The following is a 26656-nucleotide window of genomic DNA, read 5'->3' on the forward strand; positions in this document are numbered from 1 at the left end:
TCTCAGTGTCCCCTATGATGTCATGGCTATTTATTTCCTAAGGAAATCATCTCCCGGGAAGAATAAACTCATTTAAAGAACTAATGTTAATTGGAAACTGCCAAAAAAATGCTTGTGAATTAAGGAACCTGGAAGTGAATACCAGATAAACACACTGACCGTCTGTTGATGAAGCAGGACAAAACACTTCCCTTTCCCTTTCATCCCCAGTTCTCTTGCTGATCAAATAGGAGGGCTGCAGAATAGCTAGGAATGAACTGCCACCGTGTGGCCAAGGGACAGTTTCAGCTACCTTTCTAGAAATCTCCTTTAAGAACCGTTGCCCTGAGATAAGTGACAGTCCCCAGCACTTACTAGTGAAAGTTTTCTGCTCGATCACACTTTTCACTTCGGCAGCACTTGCAGTGACTCCCTAGCAGTGGCCATAGGCTTCTCGGTGAGGTCTTGCTCCCTTCTCAGTCTCACTTTAATAAAAGGGTGGCACACATCGCTTTTAATTCCATAAATTCTTTTTATATTTTCTCTAATAGGTCACCTCATCTTCTGACAGGGGTCAGGGTATCATAATCACTGAGCCATTCAGGTGATGATGCCTGGTCTTGCCTTAAAAAAAAGATGGATAATTTTTTAATATGACAAGCCTTTTTGTAGAAAACTTTTCACCATGCACTAAATTACTGCTAACAAGTAACAGAGTCTACCCTCTGCTTCTCAGTCTGATCTGAAGCATCTGGGCTCATATGTTCTGATGTGCCCTCAAAATTCTTTCAGAACATGTTTTTCTAGCTATTAAACTCAAGCTACGTCAAGAGTCATTCCACTGACTTGATGCAACTTGGTTCCGCTTTACCATGGGCATAACTCAGAGCTACAGGCCCAAAAGGTGGCAAAAGTCCCCTAAACACAGCCTGCTGCGACTGGCCAGGTTCGTGGTGCTTTCACCTCCTTGTGGACCTGCTCCACCAGGAAAACGTAACAGGCACTCTCCTGAATTTGGCCAAGCAGAACTACAGACTGACTACAGCTGTGAAAATTTTGAAGACAACCACTAGGTGCTAATCTAATATTTTTTATACACTCCATTCAATCTGGAGCAGCAGATAACTATGTATCTTTGTTATGCATTACTTTGGAGGACTTCCTGCATTAGTTAATGCGGTGCTGACACCTTCTGCCTTCATTGTAACTTTATGGCACTGAAAGATTCAAACCAGAGTGTACATCTTGTCCAGCTGCCAACTTTCCATTAGCTGCCTATATTTCTTGTTTCTGCCAGCCGCTTACAATTTCAGCTCACTTACGTGCATCATGATTACACCGAGTTGCTCAACACAGAAGGACAAAATGATTTTGAATCCCCCAGGACATGATTTCTTCAACAGACTTCATCTATCTTCAGTTACTGGATTCTTGTACACAGTGTGTTTAGTTTCTCACGGACAGCTGTGGATGCGGTGTCACAGAAATTCATAGCCAGAGTCCCTTTGGAGCTAGTGCTCAGCAATGGCACTAGCTAGAGGAACCTGAAATACCCCAGTACTTCAGCTGAGGCAGATTTGACACAATAAAATGAGAGATGCTCTCCTAAAGATCTTGCCTATTACGCCAGTGCACTCTGGGAAAGAGCTTTCGGGGATCAGTGCTGCGGGGAACGCTCGCACACAGCGGCCTTGATCGATGGAGCTCCTAGTTGATGCACTTCATTATCAGGGCCTGGGGGCATGACTGAAAGAGCTCACTAATAAGCTCTGCAAGGGATCTAGGTCAGACAGAGCTCTGCCTGTCATGAATAATTCTTCTGTACAATCTGCATTGTGAAAGCACCTAGAGCAGGTGCTTCATTTCAATGTCGCAGCGCCTGAAAATAACTGCTTGTTGCAGCGAGGTCATTTAGAGCGCCTAGCCAGGGCAGAGAGAGTCCCTTCGGTGTCTGTGCAGAGAGCTCTGCCTCCAAAGCCCTTCAGGGACCAATTCCGAGCAGCAAGGAACACCTTTGTAGGGCAACCGACTGCTCCTGGGAACTGCGTGGAAAGCTGCCTAGAGCCAGTCGGTGTTGGGCAGGGGCATGGTTCTGCTTTGGGGCAATACACAGCGTGCTGCCATCCACACTAAACCCTTCTCTGAGGAGGCAGCTAACACAGGGGATGGAAATGCTTCCCTTTCCTCTTCCTCAACTGCCCTGTTCTAGCACAGGTAGCGCAAGACCCGGCTTCTGGGCTTGAACCCCCAGGTCCCACCTCCCCAGGTTGTGCCCTAAGATGCTAAGGCCACTCTCCATAGCTCTGCTGGAGCTGAGCCGTGTCCAGTGAGGAGCGTACAAGGGCTAATATGCTAGAAGAAAGAAGATGCCTGCATTTATGGGACAGGAGGTAGAAAATGTTCTCAGAGAAAAACTGCTTTATTTTACTCACTTAATTAAAATTTCCTAAGATGATAACAGGCTTGAAGTGAGCTTCAAGAAAATGAAAGAAAAAAAAAAAAATCACAGAATCCCAACTGAAATTACAAATCTTATTTCCCCCCCCCGTCTCTTGTCCATAAAAGCAAACACATATTTCACACTGGAGTTTGTGTGCTGGACAGCAGGAAGACCCTTAACCTCTGCCACAGCCCTATGACCAGAGATACCTCTGGTTTACAAGGACAGACAAGAAGTCACAGGGAAGGTCAAATGAAGCAGTCTGGTTCTGCACATCGCAATGCATCCTTAAAACAATAGCACAAAGATCAGCTACTCCAATGAGTAAAACCTTGGCACTATGAACATAAAGAGCAGCCCAGGACAGAACACTGTTGGAATCCTTTTCTTCTTCTTTCACCAGTATTTTATTTATGCACATGCCTAATTCTGTTATAGTAACTCAAAATGACAGTGAGGTTTTCTGTCAGCATCCATCCATGCCACAGGTTCTAGTAGCAAAAAGGCGACCGCACACTCAGTAAAAATGTTCCTCGGCAGCTTCAGCATGAGATTCTGCTTGGAGAGGGGTTTCAGGGTGCCAAAAATGTATACTTTTGAGCACTGTCCCCCTTCTCTCACACATACACAGAGCCGCAGCCTTGAGGCATGCCGGGAATGAGGGGTGTGTTTGGAGCATGCTGTGTTCTGGCTATCCGACCTGGCTGAGCGGCCTTAAATGATCCCATGTCAAAGGCAGAACAGCTTTAAAGACAGTTACGATGTTCAGTTCAGGGCAGTCAGGACAGGACTGGAGAGGTACAAAAGCAGCAACACTGTATAAAGAATACAGACTAATTGTGAGAAGCACTGACAGCAGGGGAAAAACCCCTAGACCTTAATTTAAACTCTTCATGAATGTGTACCAATGAAGCTGGTTAAAATGGTCATTTTCAAGAGGATACAGACTAGACAAAGAGCGGCAAAAGCACCTCCAGAATTAAAGTGCTACAGAAACAATTCCTCCCTCCCCTTCATGAACACCACTAGAAAAAGAAACCAAATGCTTTAATCGAACAGGAGATGCCAGCTCTGAATGGAGGAACATATGGGGTTTTGGCACTCTCCTATCTCATGACAGAAAGTGTCCTAGATCAGCGAGATCTGAGAGAGGTACTTCCACCTGGTGGCAGAAATGCTGTTCGAATAACTTAGTCCCAAAGAGAAGGAACACAAATCAGCAAGAATTGCCACCTGCCAAACGTTCTGTGTGGTGGGCACAAGGTTTATGGAGGTTACGATGTATCAAATTTATATTGGTGGCCAGTGCCTTCGGAAATTTATCCAAGCCTGTGGACACAAAAACTACTGAACATAGAAAAAAGAAATCACCAGTGAATCGCCAGCTGGTCACACCAGCGCTGCCATGATCCATCTGTCACAGGGAACCACTGATGGAACACGATATGAAAAAAATCAGAGTAAGAAAAGGCTTGATCCCAAACATATTAGCAAATTCTTAAGACAAAGCAGGAGCTGGGGGATGTGGCTCAGACGGACGCCTGTGATATAAACGGTATTGCCCTATCTGAAGGGCCATAGGTGAGTATTTCCATAGGGTGCTCTCTCCTTCTCACTTTCTATGCATTTTTACACTGCTGTACATCAGTAAAACAGGCAGAGTATGGGTCTTAACAATTCCAAGTATCACATGGAAGACATATCTCTAGGACAAAAGAGCCTGAAGAGGAACACTTCTAGACTGCATTCTGCCTAATATATAGTCTTTAATGATGAAGTAGCAGAATTCCAAATATTGGGTATAATCGAAAGCTGATGCAGTGGATTTGTCTGCAAATTGCCTTCTGCCCTTGAGAATAACCTTTGCTCCAATTTATTCACAAAGTGTTCTTCTCCAAGACATTAAGCTTTACTAATGTACACTGGGATGTCTAGATTCAGCAACTGGGTGTTAAAATAGATGAAAACTAGCAGGTGGTGTAACCATATGAAAAAAGTTGTATACATTTTTGCATGCAGTGAATCCCTTGATGTTGTATCCAAGGACAGAACCATTCCCAACAGCAAGCAGAGTACAAGATAGCTTGTTTTTCCAAAACACACTGGAGCAATTCCTCCAAACACAGCTTTCTAATGCTGATTCCTTCCCTGCAGCTTTTTCTGCTGGTAGCACAGCCTGCTTGTACCTCAGTGCTTCTGTATACGCTCAGATCACAGAGTCAATGATGGCACATACAAATTTTCACATGCAAAAACAGGAGGAAATTCTACTTCAGTGCTCTGAAGTTGGAAACACTGGTGCAAACGCTCCAACATATTCACTGAATTGCTTGAACTGCTTTGCAGTACTGGAGTCAGAAGAAAAATTACTGCACCAGGCAATCTCTGAATCACTGCCTTCAATAACAGCACTAGAAAAAAGGCTTGTCAAGCTGGAGTTCCCCCCAAGCTGAATGACAAAGCAGTATTGTTAGGCACAATGAAATCAATAAGTTAAACCCTTATATGAGTCCAACATTGGAATAGCCATGGCTTGAAATACGTCCCACACAAAGAACCTTCAGTGACTGCATACGTCACTTCTAGAGGGTAAGAGATGGATCAGAGGTAAAAAAAAAAAAAGCAAGTCTTACATGCCCTTTTTCATGTATTCTATCTTCAGATGAAGAGGGAATATTCTTTCAATATTCTTTCTTATGTGTTTTGGGCTTAAATTTTAAAGTGCTATATGCCCCTTCCACAGCTTTGGGCAAGTACATGGGATGTCTTTCCAACCTCTTCATCGAGCCAGTGGTTCTCCGCTGGCTGTTTCTTTGAGACTGGTTTGCAGCCTTTGCTGTTTGGGCAGTATCTTGTGAGTATCTCCGGGGAGCACGAAGGATCCAGTTTGAATGTAAACTGTGTTCGCTTGTGCTGGTAGCAACTGAAAGACAGAAGATAATCTGGCATTAACAATTTGCCAGTGATATTTTTACATGCACAGTGAGAGAACAGGGTGCCTGCTGGGTCCTTCCTGGAGGCAATGCCGAGAAACCAACCTGGTTTCACTGCAAGATGTTGCTTGGGATGGGATTCATCTTATCTAGTATTTCAATGCCTGCAGTGTAAATACATATGTCAGAGCTAGTCCCTTTATACACACTTCTAAGGCACAGCTTATCTGACCTGTTTCAGATATCTACCTCAGCCTAAGACAAATGTCTGTTTCTCTCCACTGATTATACAGGATAGGTGATGAGCTCAGATAGGAACATCTTCATTTAGTTAGGCAATCCCATCCTTTCTGATGGAAACGTACCATTATTTAGCCTAATCTCTAAATGACTTCTTTTTTTGCTGGTAGGAGAGAAAACATCCAGCCATTTCTCAATGAGAAAAATGAAAACCAGATGAAGAAAAATTTATCTTTTTTATAGCTCTCCTCCAAAGACAGCTCAGGGTAGAGATGCAAGGGTGGTGTTCAGCCCTGAGCAGAAAGCAAGCACTATTCCAGCACTACACATGCTACATTTGCTCATGTAATGGCCACACATAAAACAGCTGCACCCTTTCAACAGGGAACAAGCAATGTGTTACTGTAATTTCACATACTGCATGTAATGGTCCTAGATTTGGGAGGCAAAACTTGGAGGAAAACTGTCTATTAAATAAACAAACAATGTTTATGTCTTACAATGCCGCTCCTCCCTCTACCCTCTGCACACCAAAAATAATCATATTTTGGCTGGTTTATACTGCACCATCAAAATCAACATCCACATTTGGCAGATCCACGTCAGGAACTCTCCGCCATCTCTCTGAATCCAGGTCTGCAATAACTGAGTCAAAGAAAGCTATTGCTTCTCTTACATCTGAACTGGACTGTGGGCCTTTTCTCTCCATGAATGCCTGTTGATCAGATGGGGGAAAAAAGAGTTAGCTAAGGGTTGGGCACAATGACTTCTTAATGAGCAAACTGTATAAGGAAGACGCAAAAATTGTATTTGATTCCGTATTTCAAGCTGTCAGAAAAGGACACCGGTCCAGACTGCTCCACAGTTTATAGTCATCAAAGAAAGCTGGACAGCAGTATAACAAACATCCATCTTGTTACATGCTCAACACCAAACATCTTCCACTTGGGCACTGCTATCCAGATGTTATAAAATCCCTCAGAATCCCTGTATCAGGCCATTTAATTAGGTGGCTAAGTGACAGCTGGGCTTTATGGCCAAATTTATTCTACCTAGCAGTAAGCACCTAATGAGACGCACATTAGAAATGTAGTCATGCAGGATTCCTTCTGTAATTAATGCAGGGCTCCAATACCTTCAGAAGATGAGTCAGGCCTTAGGTAGGCTGAATTCCCCTCTGCAGGCAGCTCTTTCTCTTAGCTGCAAAGGGATTGTGGGGTAACTTGGTTACTAATTTAAGCATCTTATTAAAATGCCTAGGTTAGGTGAAATGAATCCAGATCTAAATTGCTAAAGTCTTTTTGAAATGGAAAAGGACCGTGTGTGCTAAAATATGAGTCATTCAACACTGTGATAATTCCCACAGGAAAGCCACGGGGTTTAAAATTAGGAGCCTGTCTTGATAAAAAAGCAAATGCCTGTCTATAAATGCTGAAGCAGTCATAAAGCCTCAGTTAGCAATTCTGTAGGTCCATATAGGATGAATACTTCCTGCCAGGCTCTACCTAATGAAGGGCCATATATTTTCCCTGCCAGTCCCAGCTAGGTGTATTGCCAGGCAGCAATATCAAAGCCAGAAAATTGCTACCCTGGGTTTCAAACATGCAAGCAAAGGATACATACTGTATCACATCTCTGAAGGACCAGCTTGTTCCTTGTTCTGTGGAGGCAGAGAGATGAGCTAGCTTATTCCCCTCCTGACATTATGGGTTGATTGACATCCTCAGAAGTGCTAAAAGATGGCTGCTACCACACATCTACTGAAAATAGTGACTGCTATTATGACTAAGCCCTTATTGGTTAAAAGGCATTTGAAAGAAATGCCTATGTACTTCCAGCATCTGACCCACCTCTCTATTCTTTTCTCTCACTAGATCCAAGTGGCAAATTTTGAATCCACAGTCAGCCTGTAGTCCAGGTCCCAGGGATCTTTGGATTAAACCTCCCATGAGGACAGCGTTGTCCGGGCAAAGTACCTTGCCATTAACCATGTAGCAGGTAGGAGAAAGAAGTGAATTTCCACTGACAGGTAATTTGACACAAACAGGTAGTTAGGGACAAAACCATTCAAGCCTGGTGATAAGATGAACCTTGCAATCTGTGAACATAAAATTTGTAGTTAGGAACCAGAGTATTCTGGCTATTCTAGAAGTCTTCTTGACCTTCTTGACCTGCTTCTCTCCTTAATTTTTGCCAAGCCAGGGCTGTGCAGCTGTGACCCTGCCACTTGTGTTGGCAAGAATGACTCATATGGGTGGCATATCCTGCTGATGTCCCTGTCTGTTCCTAAGGGGACTGCTTACGGAGTCAGCATGCCAGCCAGTACCAGGGCTGTTCATACGTAAGAGCTAGCTGGCCACAGTCAGATGACAGCACTCTTCGCCTCAGCCCATGGGAGAGTCACTTGTTTGCCAAACCCAAGTTAAGCTTTTGGCATTTTTTCTTAAGTGGTATTTTCAGTGGCAAATCCCAGAAATTCACAAACCTGCATGAAGCCTAGTTGTGCAGAATCTATCTCCCAGCCTCCTGGTCCATGGTTTTAGTACCCTTTTGCACTCATTTTTTCCTACCTGCCTGATGGTTAGTCATGTACTGCTCCACTACATTGCTGCTCAGCTCATCAGGGAACTGGCATGCTGTAAATCTCCCCTGCCTCAAGCCAATCTTTGTGTGACAGTGCACAAAGTCAGTTTACAGACTATCTATAGTGTTGAGATTCATCTCCTGGCACCACCAGGCCACTCTCCTGTATCTCAGTCATTCTCTTTGGACGCTTCCCTGGCCCTAAATAGTAATGTCTTTATAAAAATCTATCTTCTCCAGCCCACTGAGCTGAGTATTGTTTCCTACTATTATTCCTAGCTTCTGAGAGTCACCGTTCAAAGCATTAAAAAGATGACATAAAGCCTAATAAAACCAAATGAAAAATCCCACTGACTGAATGGGTATTAGATCAAAACATAAAATTAAAAAATGTGCTATCTAGTCCTAAACACATGAGCCTTGTCCTTTGGTTAAGCAATGCCTGCAACAGAGCTCAGCTTCAGCCATTCTGACATTCTGCTGTGACACAACATCTAAATGTGGCAATAACTTTTTGGCAAGGTCTACCTGGCCTAATCCGTAAGTCAGCCACACATACCTTCTTCTCACCACCCCCATTATTATCCAGTTTAAAGACTGCACTGGGTAACCTGTGAGCCTGCTGTCAAAGTCATGTTTGTGGTCATGTTACCTAAACAGATCACTACACCTGCTGCAACCCTTTCCTTTGTCCTCACTGAATCAAGTCCAGAGTCAAATTAACAACTGAACTGTCTAGTGCAATACAATCTATAAACTGCAACCAGAAGGAAGCTTTGCAATGCCTTTCTCTCTAGGATACATGGAAATAGTCTGCACCAAAGATGACATTTCAGTTTTATTTTTGTGGTATCATTACAGTAAAGGGTGAAGAATTATACTGTCTCAAAATGACCTGCCAACTTATTAATGAACAATGAAAGGAACCCTTAAGAATTCCTCATGCCCTACAACCTATCAGCAGAGCTTGCGCTGATGCTAAATGTAGTACTGACAAGCTATCTGACCAGTCAGAAAAAATCCTATTTGTTTCAATGAATTTACAATTATTTTGTGTAAGTAATTTTATGCCAATAAAAAGACTGCCAGTAAACCTAGGGATTACTGTGCTTGTCAGTCATTAACAGATATAAATAACCATAGTGGAGAACTCTAGGGCACTTATGTAGCCTGTCAGAGTATTGAGAGAAGAGCTCGCTCTTTTGTAACATGTTTTCAGATACTTCCCATACTCTCATACCTCCTTCCTTCTCCTATTTTCTCTCCCCGCCCCCCAAACATAGGCATAGACATTTCTTTCCGTGACCAGTCATTCATACTTAATTTCACACTACTCAGAAAGAATCTGAAGGTATTTAGCAGCATTTCAAATGATGTAACAGTAAAAAGACAACTGGCTGAGACCAATAAAACAGAAAATCAACATAGGTCATACAGCTAATTGCTTCATGGCTTAGGACCAAGCACATGGCAAAAGTTCTTAGGAATTACCTTAGAAGACTCTTTGGAAGGAAGTGGAAGAAAAGACTTCTTTCCAGTTTTGGATGACTTTGTGGACGTTGGGGAATCTGCAGCCATATGCATGGATTTCAAGTTATTGATGTTTTCAAGATATTTTTTCCTCAAGGCTAGCAGATCCTGTAAGTACTTCAAGCAGTCCTGAGTCTTAGAGTACATCCAGTCTCTGTCTTCCTCTTTTGGCTGGAAGCAAGAGTCGATGCTGGTTGTACTTCTGCATTTTTTTAGTGGTTCGCTAACTTTTTCCTGCTCGCCTCCAAGGACGTACATAGAAGTGCTGCGGATCAATCTCACCGCAGAACCTGTGCCATCACAGTAAGGGATGTCATCTGTCACCTTTCTTCGGTGGGAGTTGGGGTGAAATATAGAATGGATCTTTTTGAACATAGTGTGTCACTTCCTCCCCTTTATACGTTTTCTCTTTCAGCTCCTTAATTTAACCCTAGATCTGGTAATCGGCAGCTGTTACTCTTGCCCCCAGCAGACAGACAGTTTTGCCACTTACTGTAACGAGGAGAAGAAGAAACCCCTACTGCTGCACAAATCGCTTCCTGTCTAGCGCACTGTGAAGAGCATGATGGCAACGCCACAGCATGTTTTCTGTTCCATTGGTGCCAGTGAAACAGCTTTGTCCTTTCCGCCGTTTAACGTAGAGCACAGGAGGTCAAATACCATGCTTTGACCTTTCCTTTGACCGCTGCTCCCCACACAACCCATCGGCATCCCCGCAGAAATTCCCTCTCCCCCGTCTCCCCCGCGCGGCTCCGTCCCCTCCCCGCGCCGGCGGGCCGGGGCCCGGGCGCTGTCCGTGGTGCTGACCCGCTGCCGCGCTCCGCCGCGCCCCGGGCGGCTGGCAGGGACGCTCTCTTGGCGGGGGCTCGTCGGGATCAGCCTCGGCGGGGACCAAAGTCCGAGCGGGGAGGAATAGTTTCGGGGGGGGGGGGAGTTCAGCTGCTGAAGGAAGCCGCTCTGGGTCTCACCCGACGGTAACCGGGAGAAGGCTGCGGCTACCTGATAGCACAGCACTACTAGGAACGCAGTGGATTCAGATGTCAGGCTCTATTACACTCAGTACAAAGATGCCCTGTGTAAGGGATGCCGTAAAATAAAACACTCTTCCAAAGTACCCATCCGGCAAAATACTGCAGGCAGAAACCAATGACTTTGTATCTTGCCACATTAGTTCTTCTCCTAGATTACTGCAAGAACATTCAATACAGTGGGTTTGATGACTGGTTTTTGGCTGAAAGCTACTGAGAACATTGACTATTATTGGCATATTCGAGCGCTGCCAGTATTTGTTGTGACTGCGTGACAACATGATGTGTGCTTTAGAGATAAGTAGATAGCAAATTTGGTCAGTTCTCATGACTAAGACAATCAGCAACTTTTTAAAAGCAAGCAGGAATGTCCAGATTTACCATGTTCAAAACAGTTTTCATAATTCATCCTCCTCAAGCACTGAGTGCTTGAGAAAATAATTATTTTGAAAGCCAACGGATATCACCCTGCAGACTCTACTGATCAAATTTCTGCTAATGCCACTGGAAGTGCCAACTGAAGGTTTAAGCATCCAAAGGGCTGTAGGATCTCAACAGGAAAGGTAGGTTCTAACATAAATCTGCATCCATTCCCTTGGGAACTCTGATTTACTGGGTACTAAACATATACCACAGTCATCTTAAAACATGCACTTTGTTCATTTTATTTATAGCTAAAGTTGAAACGTTCTCATAAGGTAACTAAAAATTGAGGCAAACTAACTTTTTGCCACTTTTTCAGCCTTCTAATATTAGCATAGACACGATTCCCACCGCGGCTGAGAGCAGCCTAGAGATTGTTCTGAAATACACTCAGCTGCTTGAGATCTAGTACTTGTATAGAGGGATTCCATTATTGATTATCTCCAAAGTCCTACTCAAACCCACAGCTAGGTAATAGATTAAGTTGACTTTATGCTAGCATAAACTATTAGAACTATGAAAAAAGATGAGATCTCTCCCCAGAATTACATGTCTGAGGTGGAGAAAGTTGCTGGTCATCAATACTAGCATAGAATAATAATAATAATAATTCCATCCACAGATTGACTTCATTTTCAGAGCAAAAGGCTACAAGGGGATTTTAATTTATTGTCCTGAATGAGTGAGGTAAATGTCTGTCACAGCCATTCTAGACACTGTGTTTACTAAGTTAGGAAAATGAGATTGTTCCAGAATAACCCTATTAAAAATTACTTAGATTTGCTACACAGGATACTGGTCTTTGGTTATAGACATGATACAATACCAGTGAGCCTCAGAGAGGCACTCTAAGTGACCTCATAGTCACAAAACCTGTGATTCAAGAAAATCAGTGGGAGCTCAAGGAATTATTGACAAAGAGTTGAGCCAGTAAGGTCAATGGGAACTCCACCAAGCAACTGCTTATAGGATCAGACATTGCTTTTCAATAGCAGATTGATTTCTAAGCTCATCTGGACTTACAAAGAGCTACAGGGTAAAGCAAAAAAAAAAAAAAAAAAACCAACAACAAAACCCCAAACCAAAACAACAAAAAAGCCCACCCACAAACAAAAAACCAACCAACCAACCAACCAAGACCCAAAAGCCCCCAAGATTCTGTCCATGAAACCAGAGAAAAAGATAAATCTGTGAAGAGAAAATCTGATGATATACACTGTGATTTGAAAAACATTTAATATGGGCCACAGATTTTCCTATCCTGCTTCAACTAAGTACTTAAAACATATGCTGACATCTCACTAATTTAAAGAAAGCTTTCAGGCTCTTAAGAAGGTTCTCAATTTCAAGCATGTTCATTCCCAATTTTTAAAAAAGCTTGCTGGGCGACACTCATTCTGTGCCAACATATGTGTGGTTCCCATCATTCACAATGGTGTTAAAATAAGGAAGGATTAATAAATGCATGAGACAATACAGTAGCTGTATTATGTACTAGAATTTCATTTGGAGTAATAAAAGGTCATTTACAATTATTTCAGACATGAATATTTTATTCTATGCATTGGTTATGGGCAGTGGGAATACACAATCTTCCTCTCCTATTGTACAAATGACTATTAATTTGTTTTCTTCAGAGTTTCTACTGTAATTTAAATAGCTCCATGGATTTAGAAAGTTACAGGACAAAATAATGGATATATTTAAAGGTCACCAATGTCTCTAGTATGTTTTGTGAGAAGAGGAATGCCCTATGTCTTTTTAAAATATTTTCCTACAAGGCATTTGCATTGAAACATGTTTCCTGAGTAGTGCTTTATTTATTTACAGTCAAACTCTGGTCCCCATGCACCTGTAAGTGTCCCTATTTAAGTAAATAGCAGAGCAATTATAATTCAACCACCATAGATCACAGCTCTCTTCCCCAGTGTTACTGCTGGGGACTGAATATGCTACCGTTATCTAAGATGGCTGGTAATTAAAAACCAGGGTCTTATTCAATAATTATTTCCTCCCGAACAAAGACACTCATCAAATGGCAAATATGGTTGAAGAAGAATATTTAGTCTGTTAATTCAAACTACCAAATTCGTGGACAGCTATTAAATCATAAATAAAGACCTCCCAAACAAGGAGCTTGTGAGAAGCAGATCAAATAGACCACACTAATCAAATAGACCACACTAATCAAATAGACCACACTAAATACTTAATGGCATCTAAGATTACTAACTTTGACAAGGCAATGCTCATACCTTGTTTGTTCATTTGGCTACTTGAATCTGACTTCATTTATTCAATTTTTTTTATTTTAAGTGACCTTTTTTCTATTACTGCTTTCAACGTTTCTGTTTTCTTTGCAGCTAGCAGAGTGATCTAAGTTCCACAGACCACCACCCAATCACTCCCCAAACTGTTTTTGTTATCTAGCCCTGGCAATATGGCAATTCCTGAGCCATCATGACTGGGTAGGAAAATCAAGTTAGAAAATGCAATGTATGAGTTCTGTTTAACTAAATTAACTCTACAGCTGAACAAAACCCCATAAAATCAGGTCTGTAGGTAAATACAATTAAAAGAAAATCACTAATCTTTGAAGTTTTTCACAATAACTTATTTGTCAAAATGCATTGTTATCTCTAGAATAACATGATATCATGCAAAGAAATCTACTTACTTGATAGTTACACTTCACCCTGACTGATACAAAGGAATGTCAAATCATCCTTGAAACAAAATAAAGCTCTGATGCCAAAGAAGAAAACCTTTGACAAACTGTAGATGACAAGGTATTCTTTCTCTATCGTAAAGTTGTATCAAGCTAGTAGTATCTCATTCAGGATAATATATTTTATTATATTTCAAAAGTTAAAGTGAAAACACTCTTTGCTTTTAAAGAAAAAAAAATCCACACTTATAAAATAAGTGAGTGGATAGTGAAATTACTGAGCCTTGTGTTATTTTAGATAATTCAGAAACTAAAGCACAGCTGTCAATCTCCGTTGAACTTCCTATGTCTATATAGCTACATAAGAGAGTAGATTGCTTGGAGAGAGCTAACTGAAACAGCCCAAACCAGAGGCAAACAGAGCAAACAATTCATCACAACAGGTATCTACACTTTGCTCCCTAGTCCCTTGCCATTTACCACTTCATATGTTCCCTTGAAGTTCTGCAAAGGCACACAAAAAAACATGCAATCTCCTAGAGGTTTAAGAGAAAATCAACAAATGCAGGAACGGTGAGACCACAGCTCAATACTAAAGAAAAGTAACATCCCAAGGTTTGATACCTGCATATGGTGCTTGTCGTGACACTCACCGTTTCAAAGACCACACATACCTGAAAAGATTAGATGGTGGGGCATTCCCAAACCATAGATCAGGTGCTGCATGTCAGTGCTTTTGATGGGTGGCAAGAAACATCCGCTATTAGAGGTGCAATACCACAGGACTCCTACCTTTCATTGACTAAAAGGGAAGATGGAAGAAGGGTGGACCTCATTATCAAGCAAAGAGGAATCCTCAGGAATGGCTGTTTCTTCTCTTTCAGCCCATGAAGGTAAGAGTATGGAGGAGTTCTGCCTCCCCAGAACCACTATCAGCAACTGCTCGATATTCTTCCTCTTTCTGGAAGTTCTCAAAGTATGGGAAAGTATGAGCAATTCTGATACCATGCATTTGAAATAGCTACGATTGCTTCTCTGAGGCATGAAACTGGAGAAAGCAGTTTCCCAAGAATGAAGACAAAGATTTTCGTTTGAGTTGATTTAGATGTAAATGCAGTGACATCTAGATGCGTTGCTCATGTGAGATTTAATTGTGATCTTTTTTCTTAAGGGTACATGCTTGAGCCGTGCTGTCACCCAGGCAACACTGACCTGCAAAACCAGCTGAGTCAGAAAATCGAGGCTCTTGTCAGAGGATGAATAGAATTTTTTGTAAATCTGGAGCATCATCTTTCCATCTAATCTAAATTTGAATCTAAGTATTTCCATTTGACTTAGACCCTGCATATTCTCCATAAATTTTCACTGCATGCAAAATTTACATTCATTGAATAGGTTTTGTTGCAGCATAAGCACTGACTGGGACCAACCAAAGCAGTGACTGCATTCCTGTCAAGCATGAGAAGATAAAGAAATGCCATTCACGTACAGAGAAATGCTCGGGAAATGATTACACAAATGAGACCTCAGTCAATTTTTTTTTTTTTTTTTAATTTGTTATCCTGGCATCACTGTTGGGAAAAGTTTTGTGTGCATCCTATGACAAAGCAATAAAATGCACTCTAGTGAAACAGCCCCTGCTTTAGAGCTATCTCTATAGCTGTTGCCTGGCAGCATTTTCAGAGGGTGAGAGGTTACCACACTTATCCCCTGCTGTATCTGGCCTCCTCTTTCCCTTTGTTTCCTCGAATAACCCTGCTGTCATGAAAAACTCCATCTCTGTGACAAGCTTGACAAGGGAACTTTGTCTTGTCTTCTGTCACACAGGGTCAAGGGACAACCAGTTGGCCTTGCTTGTTTTACTGGAAGAATTCATGTCCTTTTAGTAGAAACACTGTTAGGACCTTTCAAAGCTTTGTTAGTCTTTGTTGAATTAGTTATTGTCTCTCCTCTTGAGTCTTTTGTTCCAAAGATGGCTGAAGAATTATTGTGATGTCTAGCTTGTTGCCTGTCACATCCATCACCCATTGATAAAGTCTTTGCCAGGAGAATGTGACAAATAGCTAAGATTCCTTCATGATAGCTCAATGAGGAATGGATGTTGTAAGCAGCAGTTCTTCAAATTAGTTTATAGAAGACAAACATTTAAAGGACCTGTCGGTCTTGATCTTTAACTGGACCATCTGCTTCTCATTCCAATTAAATTCTAATACACTGTTTATCCTTCCCGCAGAGGAAGTCCACAGGGCGATTTATGAGAGGGGACAGTCTGGATCTTTTGGTAAGCCACAGAGCTGCCAGACCATATCAGTCATCTCCAGGCAAGGCCCACTCACGATACCTACAGACATTTTGGTAGGGACCCTTGGATCCCTATGTCCCATTTCTATCTCCTTCCTACTCTGCTAACCCAATGAAACAGGGCAAAGACTAGTTTAACTGCAGAAGTAAAGAAGGAGCAGTTTGGCTGGGATATCTGAGAAAGAGAGACTCAGTACAAGTGAGGTATCATATAAGCACTAGGCAGGATGGAAAGAAAGAGAGGAAATACTTCTTGAGCACTTCCCAGTAGTTTTTTTGAGCATGGTAACTATTTTTCTGCTCAGATCACAGTGTCGCTGGGGAAAAATATATCTGTATACAGCCTAACACACAGTGGTCCTGCCCTGCCCCTGCTACCATGACATAATTAATAAAAAGGAATTATTCTCTTTCTTATATGTTTCTTGAACATATCTCCTAGTACATCTCCTTCAGCACCTGCAAAAGCAGTTTCCAATTGGAGCAACTCTGGTCATGCTAAGGAATACAAGGACCCAGTCAGGACCCTCTCAGCATACACCAGCTACCCCTGCAATGACATCCTACAAGGGGCCGAGTCCTACAAAACCATCACTAGTATGAGTGCACACCACCGGCTGTCCGCTCCAATAACTGTTGTTATCGCTCCATGCACGGTCGGAATGGAGAAGGTTTTACCAATAACAAGTAGCTCTCTGAAGGGGAGCAACCAAAATATGCAGGATGATTATTAACCAGGATTGGCAGGAGCAGTTTTTATTGCCTCTCTCTGAGTGGTCAGTAAAGAAACGGGAGAATTCAGGTTCCGTGTCGTACTTGCTCATTTGCCAGTTTTAACGGGAAATACTGTTGCTGGTAAACCTGAATTCTTTCTCCTCAGGTCGTTTGATCTTCTGCCTCTACTCACTTCCCACCTACCCTTCCACTGCTCTTGTAATGCAGCCCTGCCAGTGTGCATTCAATAAGACACATTTAAAGGGTGGGGGAAAGAGAGAAAGAAGTGGCTATCCAGCCTCGCTTACCTCTTTCAATCTAAACTTCAAAAAGTATTTCCCCTATACCCACTGTGAACAGTCAAATCATACAGTCCTTAGGGCTGTGGCTATCTGCAGGGGCAAAGAGAGTTAATTTACATCGTCCCAGGAATTTTCAATCCATTAACATCATCTTCCACAGTAGCTGACCTACTAGGTGGGACCTAAATATGAGGGAAAAATTATTGTTCTAAAGCGGTGGCTGTGCAGAAGTTGTAAGTAGACTCACTACCCGGCTCTTGGGCACAGGGTAGCTGCTGCTGGAATACCTGGATTCCAAAAGGCTACGTGAAACTCTTTGGCAACTTGCAAAAGTGGACACTGGAGGTGTCCCTGGAGTAGACACTGCTTGCAGTGGGCTCACAAGTTTTAAGAAACTTTGAGATGTCTCACCAATAATACTCAAGGAAGTAAGACAAAAATAATTAAACCTTTATCTACTCATGTTCTTAAAGCAACCTGAAAAGTCTCAGGAAGGTCAGAAAAACCACTGAGACGTAGGTGCAGGTGGGCAGGTAAGCTGAACTGGGTTTGCAGCTTAGCAAGATGTTTGCAGTAATCTGCAAAGCCAAATGACACTTTCCAGGTTAAGCTACTCATTAAATTCACAAAGCCTGCAAGTCAACCTAGTGTGTGCTCAAAGGAACATGGACATTTACACCTGCACCCTGAAATCAGGCAGAACATGTGCCTTTGAACCAAGGTGGGCAAAATACAGAGGTGCTAACAATGTTTTTCTCTGAGGCCTCCAGGTCAGGCAGGAGGGAAGTGAAGCTAGATGACTAAAATGGAAGGAAATATTTATGTGAACTGAAACAGCTGAGTCTTACAGGGCTGTAATCTGAGCATCAGTGCAAACTGAAAGGGACCATCAGAATGGAAAGGACTGAGGTAGCCAGCATTCCTCTTGTGATTTTTTCTAAAACCATTATTAAGAAAAAGCATCTCCAGGAAACTGTGGTAGTTACAGAAGTGCACAGGCCAAAATAACAGATCAAGTCATGGCCAGAGCTGGCAGCAAGTAAAGGTCACTGCAATTCCGAGTCAAAACACAGTCAGCAAGGAATTCATGGAGGATCTTTAACACATCCACTGGAGCTAAGCGGATACAACAGGAACATCCAGAAGAATTTGCTGCAGTGCAAATGAACTGCAATCGATCATCCATAATTCTTCCTGCATAAAGAGAAATCCAATTGTCTGAAAACATGAGGCAGCAGAAACTGAGTTGATATTTCAATTTAATTCACTTCAGTTCACCTTATTGACTTCAACAGTATGCAGAATACTACCTTTTATCACTCAAGTGTCACTGTTCTTCATTTTTTGCGTAGTGAATATGGTTATGGCGATTGATGTGCTTATGAAATATGCACTTAGATTCCTCCACAGTATGTCTGGAGGTGTGCCTGGGGATATCAAGAATTGCTCTGTGGTGGCTGGGTGGGTTGTGTTTTTTTTTGGGGGGGGGGAGCCGGGGCAAAGCAGTAGGCTAATCTTGCAAAAGCAACTTCCACAAGGTCACAGACCTCTTTCTTTACAAAGCTCACAGACCTCCTTCTTTACAAAGCTCACTGCTGTTGCAGAGCCTATAATGTCATTACATTTTCCAAGAAAGGCTCTATTTGTTCCATCTCTTTGGCATATCCTTGCAGAAGTGATTATGAGCCAGATGACAATTCTAAACCATATGAGAGAAAAAAGATGATCAAGAGCTCTTGAGAGGATGATAGTAACCTGGAAAATGTCATTCTCCTCACCCTCCATGACAGATATATTTTTTTCTGAAAAATGACATCTGAAAATATAGATTACCATGCAGAGACCAGGCTTTGCTTTCTGCCATGCCTGAGGCCGTGGGTCAGGCTCACAGCTCACGCAGGACACCCGACTATGGCCAGGACATCTGCAGAATGTCCTGCCTGGCTTTCAGTAGAAGACAACACCCACCTTGGTGAACTGGATTCCCTTCTTGCCTGAACGACATCGCTTGTCCCAAACCTCGGAGATGTTGTGGGTTGCCTGGCTTTCTTCCTCCTTTCATTTTCTTGCTCATCTCCTCAGCCAGCTACAGTTTGGAAGAAGGGGGATGTTCACAAGGACTCGGCTCACCCTCATTCCCATGACGTGCTCCTTTTGCACCTTTCCGTTTTACCACTAGATGGAAGCCTTGACCTCCAGTTCTTCCATCGGGTTCCTGACCATTCAATTCACCCCCCAGCTTCTATGGTGAGCTGTTCACCTACACCGAGTCAGGAATTTAAGTGACAATTCGCTGGGCTCGGGCATTTCTGTATGTCACTGATTCGCACATGGAAGGTATAAAACCGTATAAACCTCCCAGGTGTAGTGGCATTCTCAGATAAAACTGTAGAGATTACTAAGGCTATGTAAATCTTTACTAATGGTATGCAGCTAGATTGGCTCGGCTGTGGATAAGCAAAGGGAAGAGAACGGGATCACTGCTTCCCACCAGTCTCAGCACAGGGGCTAGTCACCAATGGTATATAGCTGGGGTTGCAAAGCCTCTTGAAGGCTGTTCCCTGCAGCAGCACTGAGCTCCCCAAGCTCCAAGCACCGCATGAACGAAAAGTGAGTTTTCAATTGTTACTACAAGAAATTACTCACTCAATACTTCCTATGAATGAATATTTTTATATCTTATTTCCGAGCAGCTCAATGTGAATTTTTATGTTCAGAATTCAAGGTGTTTAGGACGTACGGCTCTCATGGGATGATTCTCTGACTGAGGAAGTAGCTCTCAGTAGTGGGATACAAACTGCTGAATACTCACGATTATGAACTCAGAATTTGCTTTTGAAGAAAACTCATGTTGGCTGTTAGCCAACATCAATGAGATCAATGGGAGATATTTCTGCTCCAAGTGCCAAGTCAGATGCTGAGAACTCTACTGTTTCAGCAGACAGCAAATTAATTTCAATACTTACACAAAGCAGAGAGGAAACACAGCTTATAGAAACTTGCTTAGAAACTCAGAAGGCTATTTCTGAAAAGAATTTCTGATGCTCACGCATTGTTAGTCCTTACTTTTATAAGCCTATAGAAAGCTCCAGGGGCAAAGGGGAGAAGGTCCTTGTTTCTTGCTCTCCGATTTTATTTTTAATAAAAGTGCAAACATCTGATGTAACCTTGCTGTTTACCCCTGTGATTGTTCTCACACACCGTACTACAACTGTTATTTCTGTAGTGCTACTAAGCTGCAGAACAGTTTAGATTAGGTGGTGTGCATGTCAGCCAGTCACATGTGAGCCTACATATGTGCGGGTACATCAGATAGTGAAAGGTTGGACTGCGGGCTCTAAGGGCAACACACATAGCATGGATTACATCTGCCTAAATAAATTCTCTTTTTCCCCCAGAATATCTGGCTTTGTCTTTAATGCGAGCTGGAAAGATTGTGCTGTTGCCCAAATTGTGATGGGCACTGTTTGATGGAGCGCTAGTCGATACAAGCTAAAACTGCTGAAAAACATGTAGCCAGTGTGGACAATTGCAGGCTAGTCATCATTCCATGGTGCCATGGACCTGTTTCATCTACCAGTATAGGCATAGCTCTTAAAGTCTAGGCCCTGAGCTGGTACAGATAAGCCAATTCAAAGGATTTACACACATTCACGTCAGTCAAGGATCTGGTACACGCTAGCACAGATCAGTACAGGTTAGGAAAACAACTTCTGTGTATTTCTTTTCATCATAACATACCTGGGAATTTCACATTGCCATTTGCAAATGAATTGTGTGTAACGCAGGTAGCAAAACTAACCCTCTCATGGGCTTCACAGGCAGCTCTTTTCTCTTGGGCTCTGCCTGGGGTTAGGATTGTGCTATCCGTGCTCTACGTGTCATTAATCCCTTCTGTTCCTTTAAGTCAATCTGTTTCGTAGTCCTGCTTGGTTTTATTGGATGTCTTTTTTGTGGATTGGGGCAGGAAGGGGAAGATGTACCATCTCTGTGAAGCAACTGCATTTTAACAAGCAATACTATTGCTTATTACACGAAGGAGAATGCCTTATGTGTATGAGCCAGTCCACACTATATACATGTTATCTCAGTGGGACAAACTACTTAAAGTCTAAATGTAGTATGTCTGAACTTCAAGAAGACACTGTAAAAAAAATTACTTTTCCTGGGAAATTGTTTGTTTAGTGTAACCACAAGTAACACTGGGGATTATTGTAACTGAAAGGGATGGAAAATCTTGAGCTTGGGCATGGTTTCTTTGTGTACACATTGCCGTTCGTTCCTTGTGGAGCATACAACATGGGTTAGGGCATGGTCCTGCACCAGCTGGAGTTTCTGGCTAAGGTCACCTCAACTTCAGCATTACAGGATGATAGCCTGAACTAATAATATTCAGCTTGTATACATCTTTTATATGGTGACAAGGAAGGCAAGACGCTATAGCTGAATGCAAAAAACAACCCCCAAAGCACCAACTGGCAGGAATCATGAGTGACTGTACTATCTGAAAATACTTTGAATTCATTTCTGACACCAAATGCACCTCAGGTTGCCAGTGTCCCTTTAAGAAGTGCCATTTACTGTGAAAGCCATTTGGAGAAAAGAAGCAAAAGTCTCATTGATAATGGTATCAGCATGGAATGAAGGACAATGCCACTGTATTTCATCACTGCCTTCTGTTGTACGGCTTGTGTTTATTGAACGGAAAACTGTAAATAATAAATATGTGGTAAGCTTCTACAAATAGCACCTTTTTGTTATATTAATCATTTTCAGTTTTCCGTGATTTGCAGATGCCTCGGATTTTGCAAGCGGAAAATGCACATACACAGAGTGGACCTTGCTGTATGGGAAGAGGTGAGAATGCCAGTCTGATGACTAAAATTTGAATTCTTAATTGATTTCAGTTTTATTCTACTCTATAGTTATAACACAGTCATGTGAACATTCATTTTATGGGCCAAACTGCTTAAATCTTTTCTTCCATTAATAAGCCAGCTGCTGCCTAGTCACGCACCAAATTCAGTAGATTCACAATCTGTTCCTTAATCTAATTACTAATAAAGGTGTCCACAGAAAATATTTTTGGATTGGTCAATCTTACAAAGTTTAATGTAGTTTTACCAGTCAGAGATATAAGTCAAAGGCTGCGCTGGTTCCAATGTCCAATACAATTAGGTTAATGGCATGAAGACACTAGAGTGTGGGGATGCAGGCAGACTGCTCCATGCCCAGGAGTCAGAGCCATGGTCATATTTGCCCTTGCTGTCAAAGAGAAGAGAATGGCAGTGACAACAGTGGCCAGAAGGATCTTTCTAGAAATAAAAACTGTCAGGCTCTCCTTGCATTCTCACGCCCGTAGGCAGCTGTCCTACAAAGTACTCCCACTTCCTAGAAATTTCAGTAGGTTTTTCTGGGCGCAGAGAAGGAACTTTTCGCAAAAAAACTGGAACAACTTGGTGTAATGAAAGACGTGAACTGCTGTGCTCCTCAGGTCTGAGTCTTTCCTTATGTAGGCAGTAGCATGAGAACATAAGGAGAGACCAGAATGAGGTCTCTCTGCAAGTGAGAATTCATCTCAAATGACTTGCACACCCCTGGAGAAGTCCCTAACTTGTTAAACTTCCTGCAGCAGCTTCCTAAGTATAGGATTTTTCTCCCCATTTTCTTCCTGCACCTCACCTTCATTTTTACAGAGTTTTTTTCTTAGTTTCTATCAGCCTGCTTCCAAGCTGTGTTTTAATTCAGCTGTAACAAAGTCAATACTGGAATGAGCGGCATACTGTCCTCCTTGACCGTTGTTCTGGCTACATAATGTCTTACCTCACTCACCCTTCAAGTTTGTGATCAAGATCAAAGATGCCAAGTTTGGTGTCACATCTATGCACTCCTCCGACAACTGTTTCTCTTCTACAGAAGTGCAGATACAGGCAATTTCCATCTTGAACAATACCCTCTGTCATGTGGACTTGCCTGTGGATTATATGGAAATTATTACTAAGTATTACTGAGAAAGAGCCTGGTTTATATAGACAGGAAGCCTACTTTCATTAGGGCAGTCAGATTTCAGCTATTTACAGACTGGTTCTAGCTTTTTTTTTTCTCCATAGGAAAAAAAAAAAAATTATGCTCAGTCATAATCCTATTCTTGTTTAATGTTGAAAAGGAGGTGACTAGGAAGGACTAGAAAACACAGAGCAGATTAGGTGGAACATTCTCATTAGTGAGATGAACAATCACCATGCGACCACTCACGCAAGGGTCAGACTCTGATTTCTCCCTAGCCCTGAGGGCCAGATTATCCAGTCTGTTAGGGGTGTGCTATGCTGCATAAGCAGGATAAAATCTCAATCAGAGCCTTAAAAGAGCTAGAGATGCCTGGAGAGAACCCCTTAATATGAACGAGAATTGCTGTGGAGGTGGAAGGAAGGTATCTGGGTATGACACCGCTCAGGTCACAAAGCAGTCTGTGTTCACGTGGCACTGCACCCAGTTTCACAACCCTTGTTTCAGATGCACTGTTACATGAATTCAGTCAGCGTGATTTGGGACTTGAACTGCTAAATCCATGTGGCTTGGGAGTGTCCCCACCAACTGGGGAACCTCCATACTGTGCTCCCAGGTACAGACATCCCTTCTGACATCTTCCCTCCACACAGATGGATGGGGAGATGTCAGACGAGGACCTCTGCCAGCACCGCAGGAGCGGAGGTTGCATTAAGGACATTGAATTGTGGAGTGGGAAAGGAAGCGCTTGGTAGTTTTTTAGCACAGAGGCCTAGGCTCCTATTAAGTGACAAAAGCTAGAGTGGATTTCTAATACTCTACAAGCATTAGAACCCTTCTTCTCTTGCCCATGTGTAGCTTCAAAGCAGTGGAAAAAGAAGTCCATCATTTAAAGAGAGATATTCTTACAAAAGAGCTCTTGAGCTGCTGGAGAGTTTTACTGTAACTTGAGTGCCTCCAGGAGTCCTGAGGGACTCCTAGAGATTTTATTGTAAAATGGAATTCAGATAAACACCAGTAGCACCTCGTCACCCAACATCTGCCTTCCTTGCGGCTGCTTTCTATTTGCCCTGGCCACCCTGCTGGAACTGACTGGTGACCCATGAAGATCAATAAAGATCACGTAATAACAGTATACATACGACTCAGCATCCCAGCAAACTGCTTGTTTGGTCATTGTCGCCTAGATCTTAATTATGTGAATTTTCAGGTTCAGGGCATGAAATCTGCCTTGTAGGTACATACATGTGCTATTGATTTCACTAACTCTAAGCAGCAAAATTAGGTGTTTAAGATACCACCTACTTGCGAAAAGTGTGCTGCCTAGTACTTGGAAGGGAACAAATTCCTCTGGAGGTGACTCAGAGGACCTATTCCTCTTCACTGACTTTGAAGGGAGTCCAGAGAGATAAGTTTCCCAGCCTGGGTATCTAAACTTCAGCAGTTGGACCACTTGCCCATGAATCTTCTGCAAGAACCTCTTCTACGTGGGAGCAAGGGAGATTTGCCGGAGCACAGCCTCATTCCTCCAGCACCATGTCAGTGCTGGGCAGGGCAGCAGACAGGCAGCCCGTGGCCAAGAGCCTTATTGCAAGAGCCGTAGCGATACCCCATCCCCTGTCCCCTTGGCAGGGCACTCACCATCAGGGGAGCTCCTTTCTGTGCAAGGGCTTTTTGCTAACCTGCGGCGCAGAGGAGCGAGGGCTGGTCCTCATACGTTTCTTCACTGCATGGAAAAAGAACAGAAAGCCAAGTTGTAACTGAGGAGCAGCCCTAAAATTAGTTCAAAAAACAATGTGATGAATATCACAGAAAGGTTTCCTCTTATAACCAGATCTGTTCAAATAGTGAGAAAAGCAAATAGCAATGTGTCTCTGTTACAGACTAAGTAAATACTCTGCTACTGAGGACGCTGTCGAAAGTTGAGCTTACACTTGGCAAATAAAGAGATCAGCTTAGCAGCAGGATTCATAGCCTTTTAGATTTACTAGCATATGCAAAACAACAGAGACAACACTCTTACAGCACTTCATATCTTCACAGCACTGTGTGAACATTACCTAGGCATACACCTCAACAAACCTCTGTATCTTCTCGACACCCCCGTGAGACAAAGCTTTAACCAGACCCTTGCTCTGTGGGAAGGCTGGCTTCCCTATGTGTCCAGCCTACTGCCTCCCCTGCAAGGTGGCTAGATATGGCTGTGGTCTTCTGTCACTCACACTAGAAGAGAAACCTACAGCAGATAAATCACTATATAGTTATTGGAATGTAAACCACTGCTATTTTTTGTTGGCTGGTGAAATGATCCAGAGCCCACACTCAGTTCCCTGAGCCATCTAATACCCTTTCCACAGCCATTGCAAAATTAGTCACAAGCTATACCATAAGCTTCCACCATTATCACCCATTAAAATTCTTCCTTACTTACAGAATGTTTAAACACGTGTTATTATATCATGGCTGATATAATCATGGCTGACAATGTGGGTGGGGAGGTGAATAAGACTTTTTTGGTCCATTTACTTCTTCCAGTGCCGAAAAGCTTTGCCAAAAATGCAAGAAAGGAAGCAATCACTCAAACAATCCAATAAACATTTTCTTCATGTGGGTGATCTCACGATACAGCAACCACAGTAACTATAATAGTTACTAAAAGAAACTTTTCTACCCCAGATAAATGATCTTATCCCACAAGAAATGTTTGTCTAGCAGAAATAGGCAGTACACTAAGACAGTTACGTTAACTGCAGTTTATGGGTTAGTATTATAAAGCTCCTTCAAGAATGAGGAATTTGGAGGCATCTGTCTATGTAGGAGAATACTATCATAAGCTTGGACACAGTTTCCCTACCACCCACGTGTAGGCTTCTTCTTTAACAAGGAAGAGAGGCACCACGCAATGTGAATCACCCTGAGGGTGCCTGTCTTTCTCCATTGACTAAGGCAGGCAGATGACCAGGTCAGCTAAGCCCCTCATGTAACAGTGCTCAGAAGAGTGCCTAATATTAAGCAAAATTCATTCTGTCCAATACCTGTTTGGTATGGTCACTGTTCCCCTGGAATAAAAAATGGAGCTGCACACAGGTCTTCACTCAATGAACTGCTCTTTGCTTTCATGCGTAGACAATCTTTGTTCTTCTCTTTCACATCCTCTTTCAGATAATCATTTCCTTTAAACTTTTCCCCAAGTGGAGACTTTTCCTCTATCCTGTGCTTGTACTCTGGGGTGGTGACTAATGTCTCTGGCTTTTTTTACCCAGAAGTTAACACTACTAAGTTCTCTGGGCAAAAATCTGTTTCTCTCATGTTCAGCACAGAATTGTGTAGAGTGAGAGTGGAAGGAGAAGATGACATAGCCCTTGTTTACAGCAGCACAGATTTTCCTGTATTCCTGCACTGCCTTATACTAAATATTCTCCAAACTTCAGCTGACTGTCTGAGGACAATAGACAGATGCTGGAACTCGTAGTAAGAGGCATTTTTGCTGTGGTTTCCCCAGAGAAACA

The 26656-nt window shown here is 42.6% G+C and overlaps 1 protein-coding gene across 3 annotated transcripts in view; it reads right to left on the reverse strand.

The window, feature by feature from the left end:
* Positions 1-2214: 2214 nt before the first annotated feature.
* The window catches only part of C14H13orf42 (chromosome 14 C13orf42 homolog), a 35527-nt gene continuing 11085 nt past the window's right edge, over positions 2215-26656 (reverse strand). The window contains exons 3-6 of one of the 3 annotated variants that reach the window (XR_003926568.1): positions 24789-24873; positions 22974-23114; positions 19110-19227; positions 5231-5342 (exon numbers count right to left, since the gene is read on the reverse strand). Coding sequence is in view for 1 of the 3 variants with exons in the window: in XM_030036558.2 (XP_029892418.1) it covers positions 5101-5342; positions 6160-6307; positions 9667-10080 (804 nt within the window). In the remaining 2 variants the exon portion in view is untranslated. Of the gene's footprint in view, positions 5343-6159; positions 6308-9665; positions 10585-19109; positions 19228-22973; positions 23115-24788; positions 24874-26656 lie in introns of those variants that run through there. The other 2 variants (XR_003926569.1, XM_030036558.2) reach the window with 2 other exon arrangements.

This window comes from Aquila chrysaetos, chromosome 14 (genome assembly GCF_900496995.4).
Source record: "Aquila chrysaetos chrysaetos chromosome 14, bAquChr1.4, whole genome shotgun sequence".
NCBI lineage: Eukaryota > Metazoa > Chordata > Aves > Accipitriformes > Accipitridae > Aquila > Aquila chrysaetos.